Here is a 15,827-nt window from a genome sequence, read left to right as displayed (position 1 = left end):
GGCCCAGGAAATTGGTATTTAACAATATTTTCCCAAGTTTAAATTGTATAATCACTGTGAAGGGTTTACCAAAACGTAAAACTCATTCCTACTGCTGGGAACACCTATGCTTGCAAAATTTTAAGATACATGGCCAAGGATGTGCCCTGCATCATTTGAAATAGTAAAAAACTGGGAACAACTAACACATTCATTAATAAGAGAGAGATTATATAAATTTGGTATATCTAACAGAATGTTCTCTAGAATACCAGGCAGCCATAAAAAAGAATGAGGTACGGGAATGGGCGTAGCCCAATGGTTTGAGTGCCTATCTCCCATGTATGAGGTCCTGGGTTCAATCCCCAGGACATCTTTTTTTTTTAAAAAAAAAAAGAATGCAGAAGCTTTACATGTATTAGTATGAAACAATCTCCAAAATGTACTAAGTTTAAAAAATAATAAACTAAAGGGCACAATTCCTAATGTGTTATATATACACACATACATGTGTATATATGTGTATATACATAATGTACACACATATATACATATTTGTGTCAATAGATATAGACAGACATATGCTATTACGTGCAGAAAAAAATTTGCAGACAAAAAAACCCAAACTTGTTACTATTTTTGAGGAGAAGAACTGTGGTGGGACAATGAGGCTTTTGCTTTTCGATTAGTACTAGTTGCATTCTCTAACCAAGCCCACCTGTGACTTTTATTTTTGAGTGGTAGTAGGGGAATGTCTGGGCCATGGAATTAGGGACCATTTTTGTTTTTTCTTCTACTTATCTGTTTTTTAATATGGTAAGAAAAAAATTTTAAAGTTCACCAGGTGATTCTGATGTGGTCAGATTCAGGAACCACTGAAGCCCTGGAGCATCACTAGTTAACAAACATATTACACAGGATCACCCTCAAAAAGTGCAGCCTGGACATGCATCAAAATGGCCCTGGTAACAGCAGGGCCTCCAGTGTACCCTGGGCTGGGTTATGGGGTAGAAAGGGCAGGCTTCAGGCTTCAAAACTCCTAGAGCAGAAGGCCATTTCTGAATTTTTCCCCAACCAGCAGATAAAGTGAGGACAGACAGGTGAAACCTCCCCAGGAGACACTAACAAGTATCTCTTCAGAATCCAGGAAATGAGAGTTACAGGAAGAGGGATGAGAGACACACAACCAGCAGATTTAAAAAGAAAAACATCACCACCACCACTAAACTTTGATAAAACACTTAGAGACAACCAAGAGGACACAAAACGGAACAAAAGCAGATCAGTGTTCAAATCCTGAGCCCTTAAGGTGAGAAATCCAGGGTCCTTGTTGTGGAATGATCACCTGATGCCTTCGGGCTGATCTCCAGAAACAGATGCTTGGCTAAAGAACCAGCCGGCTAAGGAAGCGCAGCCTTCCAGGCTGGGGACTTTATATTTGGAGATTATCCTAGAAGAGGATGCAGATTTAAAGCATCAAGGTCTTCTAAGAAGCACACCTTACATATACTAAGACTAGCAGAAAGAAGAATAACATGGAAAGAATATCAGTAGTGTGTGCCTTAAGGATTTATTTATTTATTTACTTATTTATTTGGCTAGGTAAGGGGAGGGTAAGTTCCCACTTGAAACTAATTTTAAGCAGCAACATTAAAATATCTTCTGACTCAAATTATCAGCTCTTTTAGACTAGATCTCTAAGGATAATTGCAGGTAGTTTCCCCACTTTACAATGGTCAGAAATGCCTAATGAAGGAAATATTCATCCATCTAAATATTTTGCTCTCTTTAAAAGAGTATATGGTACTGCTAGAACATAGAACTATGTGGGTAATCACTACTGCTGAGAATTTGAAAATCTTATAGATTCATCATCTAGAATATATTGTGGTAATATGGATATTATTAGTGTAAGATTTTGGTTAAGAGAACTTTTAAGGACGAATATTCAAGTGCTTAAAATTCAGGGTATTGCTGAATCATAAATTAGTAGTGGAAAAAGGAAAGCTCAAAATAGAAGATGATTTTGGTTATTACACTAGATAACAGTACACACAAGACACACAGGAGAGTGGAGGTCTCACTGGAACAGCTAAAGACAAGAAGGCTTCCAAGTTTCTCACAAAAAAGTAGACATGTATAAGCTTCCACTGGAAAGAGCATAAGTAACACTGCTCAAAAGGACCAATGTCCAAACATCATTATGAAATAGAATTTTAAAGTGCAGAGAAATCAATTCAAGAATCACAGAGATGTTCTCATTCCATGCTGAGAAACCATCCATAAATGGTCACAAAATACAGACATGAAAGTAGATGAGTCCAAGAGCCTCCATCTTGTATTAAGACAAAGGGACTCAGAGAAGGTACAACAGCCACTTTGCTTCCATGGACATGATTGTACTTACATATCTGAATAGAAACTTAGAAGAAAAATGGTAAAGATGATATCAGAATCTGTTCGTAAGGGGTGGAAATCTCTTCTGTCATCATCTCCTGAGTAACAAGGATATACTTCTCAAGAGCACAAATATCTCAGGCTCTCAATATAGTTAAAAAGAATTCTGCTGCACTGTTTGCCACCTCTTTAAACATAATGTGATGGTTTGTTGGTTTTAATTTCACTCACTGTTGCAGCCGCTGCTGCCTCTAGTCCCTGTTGGCTCGGGATTGGGCTGACTGGGACCTCCACAGGTTGCCCTTCCTGATAGTGAATGGAAGAAAAGAGGAAGGAAGGGAGAAGAAAACAAAAGAGGAAGGGAGTGAAGGGGGAGATGGATGGAGGGTACATGGGAGGATGAAGATGGTCAGAAAAGGGAGAAGGAGGGTCTTGTAACTCAGCTGCTCTCCAAGAGGAGTAATAACCTAACAGATGTACAAGAGTCATGCAACAAGACCTTGTGGATTTTCCCAGGCAGTGTAATAAGCAAGCATTAGTGGATAGCCAGAAATCACGTACAACACTGAACATTTGGCAACTTAATTTTGTGTGTGTGAGGAAAACTCATAAGTACACATACATTAAGTAAACATATGTATGTGTGCTGCTTTTTTAAAAGAAAAAAAAAAACATGCTTTTTAAATCAAAACCTTTTCCCGGATGTTCTGGTTGGTGAAAGTATCATGGTCTCATGTAAAGAAAGTGTCTCGGTGTCAGCCCTGTGGTTGCCAGGCAAACCACATGAGTGGCTTTACCTGTCTGCAGCTCTTGCAGCCTTGCTCTGGCTGATGCTGCACCTAGACAGGTCCAGGCCTGGATTTTGCTGAACATGGCATGATAACCTAGAAAGGTAAAAACTTATAATTTGTTTTCTCTACTCAAAGCTGAATCCTGCCATCTAAGCAGCAAATACATATTCCTCTGGCGTCAACATGTCCAGTGTTCATAATCGGTTATGTGATGCAAATGAATTTCAAGTATATACAAGACTTGTGCACAATTAATTATATCCGATGGGGAACTGTCTTGATATTAAAAAAAAAAAACTTAGCAACTTTCAGTAACAGAAATACACCTACCAAATGCTTCCTCCTCAAATACTGATGGCGCAGGACCAGTGGCTTAAACAGCAGCATCCAAGGTACACACAGTAGTGCAACTACTACCAGGAAACACTGAATTCCTTTCTGCAGAGCAGGGAAGGACAAGACACATCACAGAAAAGTCCATTCATCAAATATGCAGTTTCCAACCCCAGCACTAATTTTCCCCAAAGCAGGTAAAGTACTTTCTGACTGATCTACAAAAAACACTAACCAGTTTCTCAAAATGACTAGCAGATATCATGGCAAAACTCAGGAGTTGCCCCTAAAGATGGGAGTTATAAATTCTACCCCTTTTGGGATACAGAAATTAAGAGGACCCTCTCTAGCTAAAGAGGGTAGGATGGATTTTGATCTGGATATACGGGATGAACACCAAATACTATGGAAGTATTTTTGCCTAGGTTTCTTCAGGGTAAAAAAAATATCTGGCTTCCTGATCTAGGACAGCCTGCGTCTATTTTGACTCACCTGTCCAGAATATAGCATTGAATTACCAGACTCCGGATAGGAAAACAGGAACATGTTTATGAAATGGATCAGAAGGCTTGGTGCTGCCTTAGATGTATGAGCATCATAGGCTGTCCACTTGTAAAAAATGAGGATAACCAAGTAGCCAAACAAAGAGGTCATGAAGATTATTTCAGGAATAAATCCAAAGTAGATATTCAGGGGCTTCTTGAAATAGCTAAAAAGGGAGAGAGAAAAAATATTAACAGTGAGCAGATACAGGGCCACTCCCAAACTGAGTGGAGTACTCATTCGACCTTTCTCCCTAATGCTCCCCCAATTCTTGTCTTTATCACTTTAAGAAGCAGCAGCCAGCCACACTGCAGGCAACAGAGACACAACAGGATTAACTATCATATCTAAACTTTTGGACCTTGAACGGCTCCTGTATCACCCCCACCATTCTCCTGGGAGAAGGAGACTGGAAAATCTAGTACATTCTGAGTCCACGGTTCACAATTTTATGTGAGTTACATGTCAAGAAAGAAAATTAACTCACTCATTTTTTTAAAAATTGCGCAAGTTATTTTCAAAGAGCTTTCCTGCAGTTGTAAACCCTTAAAGAATCATTATTAAGCCTCATTTAAGAACATGAGATTTTATTTCTTTCTGCCCAGGCACTTCTATTTCATCTAATCCTACAAACAAACTCAATTGTTCCAAGAATATGAGATTTTTATAAAAGTATTTCTCAATGTGGAATGAGGTTTTGACTTACTAATTAATCCCTCCCCAAAGATGTTATAATTTCTTTGGGCAAAAACATTATCTAAATTATCTGCATTCTTATGACAGAAACAGAGAAACTCACGCATGGTTGAAAAGGCTGAGGGTAACTCCAAACATCATATGGAAAATACCAAGGATAACAGACATCTTCATCTTAAAGGAATTGAGGAAGGTCAGTTTATTGGTAGCTATGTTCCAAATCTGTCAGAACAGAAGAAATCAAGAAGGTATCAAAAAGAGGTCTGAGATGGAAAAATACTATTCATCTATTTTAAAGGTTGTTTTTTTAAAAAAATTATGGAACATTCCAAACATATACTCAAGAGAGAAAGAAGCATATCTTAAGTAGAAAAAGAACACCTATGTACCCACCACCCAGCTTCAAAAATTACTATTAACTTATTGACTGATGGTCAATCTTGGTTCACCATTTCCCTACCAGCTTATCACCACTGTATTCTTTTTTAAGAACTTTAAAACAATATATTTTTCACATGATTTTTTTTTCTAGGAGGTGCCAGAGATTGAACTTGGAACCTCGTACATGTGAAGCAGGTACTCAACCATTAAGCTACACCCACTCCCCTAAAACAATTTACAATATACCTTTTTTTAAAAAGATTTATTTATTTCTCTTTCCTTCCCACTGCCCCCCCTCACCGCCCCGTGCCTGCTCTCTGTGTCCATTCACTGTGTGTTCTTCTGTGTCCACTTGCATTCTTGTCAGCAGCACCAGGAATCTGCATCTCTTTTTGTTGTGTCATCTTGTTGTTGCGTCAGCTTTCAGTGTGTGCAGTGCCAATCCTGGGCATGCTGCACTTTTTTTTTTGCATGGAGCTGCTCTCCTTGTGTGTGGGATTCCCCTACACGGGAGACACCCCTGTGTGGCATGGCACCCCTTGGCGCGCATCAGCACTCCCTGTGGGCCAGCTCACCACACGGGTCAGGAGGCCCTGGGTTTGAACCCTAGACCTCCTTTGAACGCTGGATCTCCCATATGGTAGGCAGATGCTCTATCAGTTGAGCCAAATCCGCTTCCCTAAAACAATATACTTTTATTTTCCTCCTCCACTTGTACATGTGTTATAAACTGCAAAATGCAATATTTTTATTTTTGATTCGGATCACTCTTTTTTTATTAATTTTTTTGCTGTTGTTAGGGAAGTCGTAGGTTTGCAGAAATAGCATGTATAATTATAGAAAATACAAAGTTCCCATCTACCACCCTGTTATTAATACCTTGTATTAGTGTGGTATATTGTTACAATTCATGAAAGGACATTTTTGTTATTGTATTATTAACTGTAGTCCATCATTTACAATAAGGTTCGGTGTGTGTACAGTTTTATTCTAGTATTCTAGTATTTTCCCTTTCAACTACATTCACATTTATAATTCAGTGCTATTAACTGCAGTCACAATGTTGCGCTGTCATCACCACCATCTATTACGAAAACTTTACAATCAAATCAAATAGAAATTCCATATAACTTAAGCATTAACTCCCCATTTATCACCATATTATTTTGAAGCAAAGTCCAGATATCTTATCATTTTACTTGTAAATATTTAAATATGGTCAAGACTCATTTTAAAAACTTTATCACAATACTATTATACTCAGAAGCTTTAATAACAGTTCTTTAATATCATGAAATATTTGAATAATTTATTTACTCAAACCAGGGTCCAGATAAAGTCCATTTACTGTGATTGTTGATATAGCACTCTCTTTTTTTGTTCCTTACAAAATATTTTTGAAGAAATTGGCTTATTTATACTGTAGATTTTCCCACAATCTGTGTTTTGCTGATTGTAACTCTGTGGTGCTATTATTCATCTATTTATTATTTTTTTATTTTTATTTATCCTTTTTTATTGTCTTTTCTTTTTAAAGGTACATAGATCACAAAAACTGTTAAATTAAAAAATATTAGAGGCTCCCACACACACTGCTCCCACATCAACAACCTCTCTCATCATTGTGGCACATTCACTGCATTTGGTGAATACATTCTGGAGCACTGCTATACTGCATGGATTATAGTTTACACTGTAGTTTACATTCTTCCCCAGTCCATTCAGTGGGTTATGACAGGATATATAATGTCCAGCATCTGTTCCTGCAATATCATTTAGAACAACTCCAAGTCCTGAAAATACCCCTACATCACTTTTCTTCCCTCTCCCTGCCCTCACCAACTACTGTGGCCACTGCCTCCCCATCAATGCTACAATTTCTTCCATTGCTAGAATCACAATAGTTCTATAGTAGAATACCAGTAAGTCCACTCTAATCCATATTTTATTCCTCCATCCTATGGACCCTGGGATGATGATGTCCACTCCACTTCTAAGTCGAAACAGGTCTTAGATCCCACATGGCTGATGGATGTGATTCTCCTGCTTGCAGTTGTAGGCACTCTCGGTTCCCTGGTGTGGTAGGTGACCATCTCAACCTCACGTATTTTTAAATAGTAATTGCCTCAAGCTCTTGTCACCTAAGGCCTGGACACTGTAATATTTTCCTGGTAGTTCTTCTCAACTTGGCCACTAGATTAATCCTCCTAAATCTTGACTCTGATCCAGTCAATTCCCTGTGCCAAAACTGCCCTTGAAGCCCCATTGTCATCTCTACGCCCAGCATCAATTTGTTCTGAATTGGCCTCTTCACAATGAGTTCATCCTCGGTGAGCATTAACCTGACAATTTGTGACTAGTTTTCTCTCCGGTCCCCAGCCTTGCCTGAAATTCAGTTCTGCAACTCTAACTGCCCAAAGGACATTTATATATGGGTGTCTCAGAGGCACTTCAAACTTAATATCTACCCTGAAAGCATCAAGTGAGAAGCCTGTAAAAAAAACGTTGTAACTACAGAACATGACATCATGTAAGGTAATATTATTATTTGACTCCAAGCTCCTTGAGCTCAGGAGTTTTATCTTAAAATCATTTCCCCCAGCAGCCACTATGCCTTGCAGACAAGAGAGAGTCAATAAGCATTTGTTAAATGAGTATGTGAACTATTATTTTTTATTAGCAACTTTATTTCAAATTCACAAAAATAAAAGAACAGAAAAAGGCAGCTCAACAAGTTATAGAATCATTATTCCTAAAAAGCTCTTTTTCAGACACTTTTATCTCATCTAATTCTAACTGCTAACTTAGTTGTTCCTCTAGTGCTCAGAATGATACACAGATGAACACAGATTAGTTAAATGACAAAGTCTTCTTATTAATGAAAAAAGAGAAAAAAATGTTTAATCTTATTGATATCTCACAAACCAAACTCCATATTCTTTTTTTTACCTTTAGAATTAATACAGTACCAACTTTGCTTTTGTTACAAAAAAAATTACAATGCTGTTAACTATAGTCCATAAGTTACATTTTCCCCATATATCATCAGATTCTTAACACCTCGTAATAGAACATTCCTATATTTATGTTATTTACCACAATCCTCATCTACGTCCAAAATCATTGTTATACATTCCCAATATTACCCTTCAGCTGTCCTCCAACTAACATTAATCTTCCTAGACTACTTCTTCAGCCATAATCACATCTATAAATCAAGTGTTTGTTACATTCATTATAATGTATTATCAAGTTCAACCATTACCACATATTTATGTTTGACTTTATTAAACATTCTACATAAATCCAGGATCTTCTCCACTTCTCATCCCACATTCCATCTCCCACCAAGCTATACCTTCATGGTCTAACTCCATAAGTCTACTAACTATACTTAATTCCTATCAGTGAGACCAAACAATATTTGTCCTTCAGTGTTTGGCTTATTTCACTCAAAATACCAACATTCCTCCATGTTGTTGTGTGCTTCCTCAATTGATTTTTTTCTACAGCTGAGTAATATTCCATCACTGAATATATCACATCTTGTTTATCCATTATTTGGCTGACAGACACTTAGGTTGTTTCCATCTTTTAGCAATTGTGAATAATGCTACTATGAACATCAGTTGGAAATATCTGTTCACGTCCTTGCTTTCAGTTCTGAATATATTCCCAGTAGCAGGACTGCTGGATTATATGGTAGTTTTGTGTTTTAGTTTCCTAAGGAACCACCAGATCATCGTCCACAGAGGTTACACCATTTTACAGTCCCACTAACAGTGAAAGAGTGTTAAACATTTCTCCACATCCTCTTTAGCACTTGAAGTTTTCTATTCTTTTAATAATGGCCATTCTGTATGGTGTGAGATGAATCTCATTGCAGCTTTGATCTGCATTTCCCTAATAGCTAGTGATGCTGAAGATCTTCTCACGTGTCTTTTGGCCATTTGTATTTCCACTTTGGAAAATAAGTATCCAATTCTTTTGCCCATGTTTCAATAGGGTTGCTTGTCATTTTGTTGTTAAGTTGTGTGGTCCCTTTATATAACATGGAGATCAGTCCCTTATCAGATAAATGATTTACAAAGATTTTTTTTCCCATTGAGTAGGTTGCCTTTTTACTTTCTTGACAAAGTCTTTTGAAGCGCAAAAGTATTTATTTAATTTTGAAGCAGTCCCATTTATTCATTTTTGTCTTTTGTTACTCATGCTTTAGGTGTAAGCCACCACTAAGCACAAGATCTTGAAGGTGTTTCCCTACATTTTCTTCTAAGAGTTTTATGGTTCTAGTTTTTATATTTAGGTCCTTGATCAATTTTGAATTAATTTTTATATAAAGTATGAGATAAAGGGTCCTCTTTCTTTCTTTTAGATACGGATATCCAGTTTTCCCAGCACCATTTGTTGAACAGGTTATACTGACCCTGCTGAGTGGGTCTGACAGCCTTGTCAAAAATCACTTGACCACAGATGGGAGGGTCTATTTCTAAAATCTCTATTCAATTCCATTGGTCCATCTGTCTATCTTTATGCTAGTACCATGCTGTTTTCACCACTGTAGCTAGATAATATGCATTAAAGTCTGGAACTGATAGTCCTCCAACTTTGTTCTTTTTTAAAGATATTTTTGGCTATTTGGGGGCCCTTACCCTTCCAGATAAATTTAATAATTGACTTTTACAATTCTACAAAGAAGGAAATTGGAATTTCTGTTGGGATTGCATTAAATCTGTACATCAGTTTGGGTAGAAATGACATCTTAATGATATTTAGTCTTCCAGTCCATGAAAACACAATAGCCTTCCATTTATTTAGATCATTGGTTTCTTTTAGAAATGTTTTATAGTTCTGAATACAGGTCCTTTCTGTACTTGGTTAAATTTATCCCTAAGTATTTGATTCTTTTAGTTGCTATTGTAAATGGAATTTTTTTCTGACTTCCTCCTCAGATTGTTCATTTACAATAGTGTATAGAAATGCTATTGATTTTTGTGTATTAATTTTATTATCCTGTCACATTGCTGAAACTGTCAATAAGTTCTAATTAGAACGTGTGGATTTTTTTTGAATTTTCTAAGTATAGGACCATATCATTATTAAATAATGAAACTTTTACTTTTTACTTCTTTCCTGTTTGGGTACCTTTTATTTCTTTCTTTTTTTTTTTTTTTTGCCTAATTGCTATAGCTAGAACTTCTAGCACAATGCTGAATATCAGTGGGAAGAGTGGGCAATCTTGTCTTGTTCCCAATCTCAGTGTAAAAGCTTTTAGTTTTCCACTATTAAGTTAATGTTAGCTGTGAGTTTTTCATATATGCACCTTATCATATTGAGAAAGTTTCCTTGTATCCCTATCTCTCAGAGTGTTTTTTTATCAAGAAACGATGCTGTATTTTGCCAAATGCCTTTTCTGCATCACTTGAAATGACCCTGTAATTTTTCTTCTTCAATTTATTAACAAGGTATATTACACTGATTGATTTTCTTATTGAACCACCCTTGCATTCCTGGTATAAAGTCCACCTGATCATGACATATAACTTTTTTTTTTTAACGTGTTTTTGGATTTGTTAGCAAGTATTTTGTTGAGGATTTTTGCATCCATATTCATTTAAGAAACTGGTTGTAATTTTTTTTTCATCGTATCTTATCTATCTATCTATCTATTTATCTCCCCTTCTCCCCCCAACCCAGTTGTCTGTTCTCTGTGTCTATTTGCTGCATGTCATAGTATCTTTATTTAGCTTTAGTATTAGGGTGATGTTAGCTTCACAGAATGAGTTTGGTAGCATTCCATCCTGTTCAGTTTTTTGGAAGAGTGCGAGCAAGACTGGTATTAGATCTTCTTTACATTATTGGTAGAATTTACCTGTGAAGCCATCTGGTCCTGGACTTTTCATTTTGGGGAGGTTTTTGATGACTGATTCAATTTCTTTACTTGTAATTGTTTTGTTGAGGTCTTATAGTTCTTCTAAGGTCAGTATGGTTTGTTCATGTGTTTCCAGAAATTTGTCCATTTCATCAGTATTGCCTACTTTGTTGGCACACAGTTGTTCATAGTATCCTCTTATGATCTCTTTTACTTCTGCTGGGTCAGTGGCAATCTCGTCCATCTCATTTCTGATTTTATTTATTTACATCTTCTTCTTTTCTTTGTTAATCTAGCTAAAGGTTTATTGATTTTATTGATCTTCTCAAAGAACCAACTTTAAGTTCTGTTGATTTTCTCTATTGTTTTTTTTCCCCCTCCATTTCATTTTTTCTGCTCTAATCTTTATTATTTCTTTCTTTCCACTTGTTTTGGAATTGATTTGTTGTTCTTTCTAATTCCTCTAGGTGTGCAGTTAGGTCTTTGAATTTAAGCTCTTTTTTCTTTAATATAAGTATTGAAGGCTATAGATTTCCCTCTCAGCACTGCCTTTGCCATATCCTGTAAGTTTTGGTATTTTGTGTTCTCATTTTCATTCATCATGAGGTATTTACTGATTTCTCTTGTAATTTCTTCTTTAACCCACTGATTATTTAAGAGTAAATTGTTTAATGTCCATGTATTTGTGGATTTTCATTTTTTCTACCTGTTATTAATTTCCAACTTAATTTCATTATGATCAGAAAAAGTGTTTTGTATGATTCCAGTGTTTTAAATTTATTGAGATCCGACTTATGTCCAACATATGGTCTATCCTGGAGAAAGAGCCATGAGCATTTGAGAAGAATGTATTATTCTGCGGTTTTGGGGTATAATGCTCTATAAATGTCTATTAGATCTAGTTCATTTATCATATTATTCAAGCTGTCAGGTTCCTTATTTATCCTCTGTCCAGATGTTTATCTAACACTGAGAGTGGAGTATTGAAGTTTCCAACTATTATTGTAGAGACGATTCTTTTTCCCTTCAGTTTTGCCAGCGTGTGTCTCATGTATTTTGGGGCACCTATGTTAGGAGCATAAATACTTGTTATTTTTATTTCTTCTTGGTGAATTGTCCCTTTTATGAATATATAGTAACCAACTTCATCACTTATAACAGTTTTATCTTTCAAATTTATTTTATCCAATGTTAGGATTGCTACACCTGCTCTTTTTCTAAAAACAATATTTTATTTATTTATCCCCCCCCACCCCACTGCGTTGCACTCGCTGTCTGCTGTCTGTTCATTGTGTGTGCATCTTCCTTTTTTTGTCTTTATTTTTTTAATGTTACATTAAAAAAATATGAGGTCCCCATATACCCCCCACCTCCCTCACTCCCTCATCCCACTCCTCCCCCCATAACAACAACCTCTCCATCATCATGAGACATTCACTGCACTTGGTGAATACATCTCTGAGCACTGCTGCACCTCCTCATCTTCTTTCTAGGAGGCACCAGAAACCGAAACCAGGACCTCCCTTGTGGGAGGGAGACTCCCAATGTCTTGAGCCACCGCCACTCCTGCTCTTTGTATCTCATTGTGCTTCCTCATTGTGTCTCTTTATAGCGTCCTCTTGTTGTGTAAGCCCATTGTTTTGCTCATCTTCTTTAGGAAGGCACTGGGAACTGAACCCAGAACCTCCCATGTGGTAGGTCGGTGCCAAACGGCTTAAGCCACATCCACTTCCCACACCTGCTCTTTTTAAATTGCGATTAGTGTGGAATATCTTTTTCCAACCTTTCACTTTCAGCCGGATTGTGTCCTTGCATCTAAGGCAAGTCTCTCGTAGAAACCAAAAAGATGGCTTATGTTTTTTTATTCATTCTGTCATTCTATGTTTTTAAATTAGGGAGTTCAATCCATTAATATTCAGTGTTACTATGATAAAGGCATTACTTACTTTGTCCATTTTATCCCTTGGCTTTCTGTTGTCATATCTTACTGTAGTCTGTCTTTTCACCCTTTCAATTTCTCTTACTTTTGTTCTTCATTTCTCACTCTTCTCCAGGGCTCTCTCCCTTGTCTTTCCTATCAGGCTATAACACACCCTTTAATATCTCTTATAGATTCAGTCTCTTGGAAACATACTTTCTCAGTTTTTGTTTGTCTGTAAATTACTTTATTACTTTTTGTTGTTGCCTTTTTTTTTTTTTTTTTTTTACTGTTTTTGCCTGTAAAGACTTTAAACTCGCCTTCATTTCTGACAGGTACTTTTTTCAGGTAAATAATTCTAGGCTGGCAGTTTTTCTCTCCATACCTTGAATATATCAAACCACTGCCTTCTTGCCTCCATAGTTTCTCAGAGATTGGCACTTAGTCTTATTAAGGCTCTTTATCTTTGGTATTTGACAATCTGAATAGCAGATGTGTTGTATAGGTCTCTTAGGATTTATTCTGACTAGGGTATGTTGTCCTTGCTCAACCACTGAACTACATCTGCTCCACTGTTGCTTTTGTGACAGGTGTGACATCTGCTTGTCTTCTTTAGGAGGCAACAGGACCTCCCATGTGGTAGGCAGGTGCCCCACTGGTTGAGCCACATCTGATTCCCCTCTAATGTATTTTTTTTTTAAAGATTTATTTCTATTTTTATTTATTCCCCCCCCCTTGCCACTTGCTTGCTGTCTGCTTTCTGTGTCCATTAGCTGCGCGTTCTTCTGTGTCTGCTTGTCACTCTTTGTTGTGTCATCTTTTTTTTTTTTTTAAGATTTATTTTTTATTTATTTAATTCCCCTCCCCTCCCCCGGTTGTCTGTTTTTTCTGTGTCTTTTTGCTGCATCTTGTTTCTTTGTCCACTTCTGTTGTCCTCAGCGGCACGGGAAGTGTGGGCGGCGCCATTCCTCGGCAGGCTGCTCCCTCCTTCGCGCTGGGCAGCTCTCCTTATGGGTGCACTCCTTGCGAGTGGGGCTCCCCTACGCGGGGGACACCCCTGTGTAGCACGGCACTCCTTGCGCACATCAGCACTGCGCTTGGGCCAGCTCTACACGGGTCAAGGAGGCCCGGGGCTTGAACCGCGGACCTCCCATGTGGTAGACGGACGCCCTAACCACTGGGCCAAAGTCCGTTTCCCTGTTGTGTCATCTTGCTGCGTCAGCTCTCTGCGGGCGCAGGCTGTCAGCTCTCATAGGTGCAGGCCAGCTTGCCTTCACAAGGAGGCCCTGGGAAGCAAACCCAGCACCTCCCATATGGTAGACAAGAGCCCAATCGGTTGAGCCACATCTGCTTCCCCCTTCTAATGTATTTTTAATTTCATCTATTGTGTCTTTCATTCCCACAAGCTCTGTTACTTTTTTTTTTTTTGCAGGCTTTCAAATGGTTTTTTTTTTTTTTTTTTTAAAGATTTATTTTTATTTATTTAATTCCCCTCCCCCGGTTGTCTGTTTTCTGTCTTTTTGCTGCGTCTTGTTTCTTTGTCCGCTTCTGTTGTCGTCAGTGGCAGGGGAAGTGTGGGCGGTGCCATTCCTCAGCAGGCTGCACTTTCTTTCACGCTGGGCGGCTCTCCTTACGCATGGGGCTCCCCTTCGCAGGGGACACCCCTGTGTGGCACAGCACTCCTTGCGCGCATCAGCGCTACGCATGGACCAGCTCCACACGGGTCAAGGAGGCCCGGGGTTTGAACCGCGGGCCTCCCATGTGGTAGACGGACGCCCTAACCACTGGGCCAAAGTCCGTTTCCCTCAAATGGTTCTTTATGCTCACATAGTATCACCTTAATATCCTTTATCTCTTTAGTTATATTTTTCTTCATCTTCTTAAATTGATTAAGGAGGTTTGTTTGAATACCATCTATTGTCTTAAATCCTGAGTCTCACCTAGATTTTTGGCTTGTTCCTTTGAATGGACCATATCTTCCTGTTTCATACAATGGGTTGTTATCTTTTGTTGATACCTAGATGTCTGCTTATGTTGATGATTTTGCTCTGTTGATCAATTTCTTTCTCTTGCCTGGTGGTTTTATTTCACAGCTCTTCTTCTTTTTTTTTTTTTTTTAATACTCATTTTTTTTTGTTTGTTTTTTTTCACTGTTTTAAATTTTATTTTATTTTTTAATATTTATTTATTATTATTTTTTTAAATTACATTAAAAAAATATATGAGGTCCCATTCAACCCCACCGCCCCCGCCCCCCACTCCCCCCACAGCAACACTCTCTCCCATCATCGTGATACATCCATTGCACTTGGTAAGTTCATCTCTGAGCATCACTGCACCCCATAGTCAATGGTCCACATCATCACAGCTCTTCTTTGATTTTTAGTATAATTTAAAAAAAAAACTTAAATATCACCCTGTTTAAGTAGTCAAAATTGTGTCAGGGAGCCACTAATGGGGACCGATCAGGTCTACCATTCCTGAGAAAGAATCAGATAGACCAATCTGTCTTCCTTCACTTTCCTGGCTGGCCAGCAAATGGCGGTCCTTGGCAAACCCTTCCACGGAAATGAATCCTTCAATTCCACTACCTCTTCTGAGCTTATAGAAGTTACACTCACTGAAAAGAAACCACAGTAGCCCTCCACCACACCTTCCTCTTCCCTGGGAGGAATCTGTCCTTTCCCATCTGTTGGCTGCTCAGCTGCAGGTTTCACAGAGGCTGTTTGCCTCAGGGGGAGGAGAGAATGGGCAGCGATCTCAGCTGCAGGGGTATCAACTCACAGTTTCCCACTTGGCCTCTGTCTCTGTGTCCCCAGTCCCTCCTGGATAAGGTTTGCAACACTTTCCTGGCCTGCAGGGGTTCCTAAAGGGCTCCCTCAGACTACTTGTATGCCTTCTCCTCTATTTTGCAACA

The 15,827-nt window shown here is 38.2% G+C and overlaps 1 protein-coding gene across 21 annotated transcripts in view; it reads right to left on the bottom strand.

Annotated features, from left to right (window-relative positions):
* Positions 1 to 15,827, bottom strand: part of ATP6V0A1 (ATPase H+ transporting V0 subunit a1) — a 76,174-nt gene that overhangs the window by 15,006 nt on the left and 45,341 nt on the right. For 12 of the 21 annotated variants that reach the window (XR_011646888.1, XR_011646889.1, XR_011646892.1 and 9 more), the window contains 3 exons: positions 4,843 to 4,961; positions 3,993 to 4,209; positions 3,498 to 3,605 (listed from right to left, as the gene is read on the bottom strand). Coding sequence is in view for 14 of the 21 variants with exons in the window: in XM_058284285.1 (XP_058140268.1) it covers positions 3,498 to 3,605; positions 3,993 to 4,209; positions 4,843 to 4,961 (444 nt within the window). In the remaining 7 variants the exon portion in view is untranslated. Of the gene's footprint in view, positions 1 to 2,607; positions 2,683 to 3,497; positions 3,606 to 3,992; positions 4,210 to 4,842; positions 4,962 to 15,827 lie in introns of all 21 variants that reach the window. The other 9 variants (XR_011646893.1, XR_011646891.1, XR_011646890.1 and 6 more) reach the window with 1 other exon arrangement.

The sequence above is a fragment of the Dasypus novemcinctus genome, chromosome 21 (assembly GCF_030445035.2).
Source record: "Dasypus novemcinctus isolate mDasNov1 chromosome 21, mDasNov1.1.hap2, whole genome shotgun sequence".
NCBI classification, from domain to species: domain Eukaryota; kingdom Metazoa; phylum Chordata; class Mammalia; order Cingulata; family Dasypodidae; genus Dasypus; species Dasypus novemcinctus.
The sequence above is the reverse complement of the archived record's forward strand: the minus strand, read 5'-3'. Positions and strand labels throughout refer to the sequence as shown.